The 4210-nt window shown below is 36.5% G+C and overlaps 1 protein-coding gene across 1 annotated transcript in view; it reads left to right on the forward strand.

The window, feature by feature from the left end:
- Positions 1-1132: 1132 nt before the first annotated feature.
- The window catches only part of LOC137638803 (mucin-3A-like), a 13980-nt gene continuing 10902 nt past the window's right edge, over positions 1133-4210 (forward strand). The window contains exon 1 of the mRNA XM_068371183.1: positions 1133-1554. Within this exon, the coding sequence (XP_068227284.1) occupies positions 1383-1554 (172 nt within the window). The 5' untranslated portion in view covers positions 1133-1382. The remainder of the gene's footprint in view (positions 1555-4210) is intronic.

The following is a 4210-nucleotide window of genomic DNA, read 5'->3' on the forward strand; positions in this document are numbered from 1 at the left end:
ATATATATATATATATATATATATATATATATATATATATATATATATATATATATATATATATACATATATGTGTATATATATATTTATATATATATATATATATATATATATATATATATATATATATACACACTGATAAACAAGTGTTGTACTTCAAACTCGAACTTAACAGGACAATGAATAGCATACAGAAAACAATTTCTAAATGCTAAGTATCTTTCCAAACTGACGATTTCAACGTGAACTGGTTTAGGCTCCCAGTACCAGTGCCAGTCTTTGTTTAGTTGTTTGTCCTATGTTAAAATAAGCTCTTGCCCCAAATTGCGTCAGTTAAAAGCCCGATAAGGAAAACTCCCACAAAAATCAACAACAACCACCACGTCAAATAATCTAAAAACAAGAAAATAAACAAGAGAATTTTTTTATTACATAAAAGGTTAATGCCCCTATCTCTAATGACAAGTGGAAGAGAGATATAGTGGGAGGGGGGAGTAGGAAGAGAGAAGAGGATGTGGAGACAAGGGATGCGCTTGTGATATCTGTGTTACTGCGAAGATGGGAAGGTAATAAACAAAAACAGAATGGGCTATAGAAAGGGAAGAATAATATACTATTCTTTATACGGAGTAGATAACACTTGTATGTCAGTATTATATTATATCAACTTCATCGCGTTCTATGGGACTTTCATGCAAACTTCATTAGTTTGCAATTCACACTTAAAAAATAGTTACAAGAGTACCACTGCCTTAACATAGAGACATACATAAGGTAGCTTACCATTGGATCATAAGTGTACAATATATAACTATCATTGTACACACACACACACACACACACATACATATATATATATATATATATATATATATATATATATATAATATATACATATATATTTATATATATATATATATATATATATATATATATATATATATATATATATATAACACATTAATACATGGACAAACATACAATAAACAAGCACTAGAAATCCGTGGTTACTCAACTTGCCTTTCACGAAAGAAAGCCTCATTGTGAAGTGGTGGAGGAGGAGGACGAGGAGGAGGAGGAGGAGGAGGGGAAGGAGGAGGAGGAAGTAGAATGAGCAAGAGACTAGAAAGGATACAAACTAAAAGAAGAGAAGGCTGTCTTCTACGTCAGTGTTGGTTACGGAGATCGAACGATCACTTCAGTTCCTTGACTGAGGCATTTGTTTTCCCACTACCGAGTGAACATTGGCGTCATCCCGTCTCCTAATATTTGTCACGCTCAGGTTATCTTGTGGATTCGCACATCTCCACCCTTGACAGGACATCGTGTTCTTGAAGAAAATTCTCTGTTCATCACTTCCATTTTCTCTTTATTCTTAATTAATGAATCATTTAATGACGCGTCGGGAAAAGATGAAAAAAAGGTTCGGTTCTTTAAGGTGTTGTTTAACAGTGTTCCTTAAAGTGGCTGTTTTAATGCTCACATGCTTTGAAGAAATTAGTGGCATCGTTGTCATCACACCTGCGCCTATTCGTCTCCTTAATGATACGGCAGGTAAGTCAGAGCAACACACACACAAGTTAACACACAAACAATGCAGAAATTAATTTGCGAGACCTTTATCAGAACTAATTATTATTATTACTAGCTAAGCTACAAATTAGAGTCTTTATTAGACAATGGCTATGTTAAGTAAAATTTGAAAATCAAATCTCCTGAAATTGCAGATAAAAATCAGGCTATATATCAGTTTAGTGACATCGGTGTCACTATATGAACATGAGTCGGGGTATGACAATGAAACAAATAACAGATTTTGTAGATTTGAGAACAAAGCCCACAGAAGAATATTGGGAGTTAAAATGGCAGGATAGGATTAGAAATGAAACTATAAGAGAGATTACTCGAGTGCCATATGTGGATGAGATCACAGTGAGGGGTAGATGGAGATAGTTGGGCATGCTCTTTGCACTCCCCAAGGGAGATTAATTTACCAAACATTTAACGGGGCTACACAAGACACTAGAGGAGTTTGAAGACCAAGGCCTGGAGACTATGAAGCGTGAAGTAGGAGACAATGAATGAAGAAGTAATTGATTTAAAAGCTCAAAATAGAGACAACTGGCGAAATCTAACCGAAGCCCTTTGCGTCAATAGGCGTGAGAGATGATGATGATGATTAAGCTAGTCAGGATGCTATAAGCCCAAAGGCTCTTACAGAGAAGAATAGCCCAATAAGGAAAGTTAATAAATAAACGATAAGAGAAGTATTGAATAAATATAAAATATTCCAAGATCAATAACAATGTTCCAATAAACCTGTCAATTTTAGCCTGTTAAATATAAAAAAAATTTCGTTGCAAGTTTGAACTTCTAAAGTTCCACCGATTCAACTGCCTGATTAGGAAGACCCTTCCACAATCTGGTCACTGCTGTAATGAAACCTCTAGAATGGTGTGTAGCATTGAGTCTTATGATAAGGAAGACATGACTGTTAGACCTTACAACATATCTTGTACTACGTACAGGATGCGACAGTCTGGGAAGATCTGAATGCAAACTAAAGGATAGTCAAAATTATGAAAAATCTTATGCAACATGCATAAATGCTAACCGAGCGAAGGTGCGAGAGATTAATACATATAAAAAAAAAAAAAAAAAAAATCATTATATAATCCTCACCTCCGACGCCTACTTATGCAAAGGGCCTCTAAGAGTACAGACCTCCACCACGGCAGCTTATTTTGACCGACCTTTTGCTCGACCTTGACCTTGACCTTTGATGTAGGGCTTTCAAAATTGAATCCCTGAAAGTTTCACTACTCTATAAGTAAAATTGTGGCCAGGAAGTTGCTCACAATTAAACACACAAACAGATAAACTGGGGCGAAAACATAACTTCCTCCCAACTTCGTTGGAGGGAGTAAAATGTAAAATATCAAAACGGAGACGCAATAATGTACGTGGTTGCAATTTCCATTGAATCATTTACGTCAAATGAAGTGGCATCACCAAATCAACACAAACACCATAAAGGCAACAACCTATCAACAACAGCCTATTCGAATTATTTGTTTCCTAATATGAAGGTCGGGAGTTCGAACCCCACAGTGACCCCTTCAGTATTCACTTATAGCATCCGCAACTTTATTGTCTCTCGTGTCTTTAGGGATATAGATTTGGGGGTTCCTGTCTCTTGGGCTAGAGATTTGGAATTCCTGTCTCTAGGGCAACAGATATGTGGTCCTGTAAGCCTACCTGCCATTGTCTGGCCATTCTATTGCTAGATTGAGTGGAGAGGTTAGTCTCTGAGGCATAATGCAACATAGGAGATGACCTATCCCTTGCCTCTTCCTCTTATGCGTGACTTTTAAATCTAAAACAGGGTTTACACGGTCCAGCGGTTCGTCGAACCCGGTTGTCGAACCCGCTTCTCAAACGGTTTGAAAATGTGGAGTCAGTCACAAATGCATAATGTTTGTGGACAATGAAACACAGCAAACAAAAGTCTGGCGAGAACAAACTTTCTTCCAACTGTTCGACAAACATGTAGACAACCAAATACCCCGTTCACACATTCGAACATCACTTCAAACACTTGTCTGTCGAACAGCGTTCGACGAACCGTTCGACAGTGTGAACCCGCCTTAAGGTTTACATAAAGTTGTCGCTAGTAGAGAGGGAACAGTGACAGTAAGTGTATACAGTCCAGAAATCAGAAAGTATAAGACTGAAAACAAAAGGGGTTTTGGTTAACCCTATTACAATTGCAATACTTGAGAAAAAATGCCTTTCAAAATAAAAAAAAAATAAAATAAGAAAAATTAATTATTCAAAAGAGAATCCACCACTTTGTGGATTGTGTAAATACTGAAAGTTGGTGGATATCAAATAAAAAGGAGATGCCTTTTAAAACGATGGATGAATGTCTTTTTTTGTATTTGAGAATGTTTCAGAGAGATGGTGTCCAGGACAGCAACTAGGGGGTTAAGAGGTGTAAAATACCAGTATCTGGTATTACTAGAAAAATGATACACTACTGTGGTAACAGTGCGATTGTATGTTTGACCTGGGTTAATAAAGTAGGCTATAAATAGATGAGAGAGAGAGAGAGAGAGAGAGAGAGAGAGAGAGAGAGAGAGAGAGAGAGAGAGAGAGAGATGCCATATGAATAAATGAAATATATAAGGAATGACTGTTCTATTGTATA

The sequence above is a fragment of the Palaemon carinicauda genome, chromosome 3 (genome assembly GCF_036898095.1).
Source record: "Palaemon carinicauda isolate YSFRI2023 chromosome 3, ASM3689809v2, whole genome shotgun sequence".
NCBI classification, from domain to species: Eukaryota; Metazoa; Arthropoda; class Malacostraca; order Decapoda; family Palaemonidae; genus Palaemon; species Palaemon carinicauda.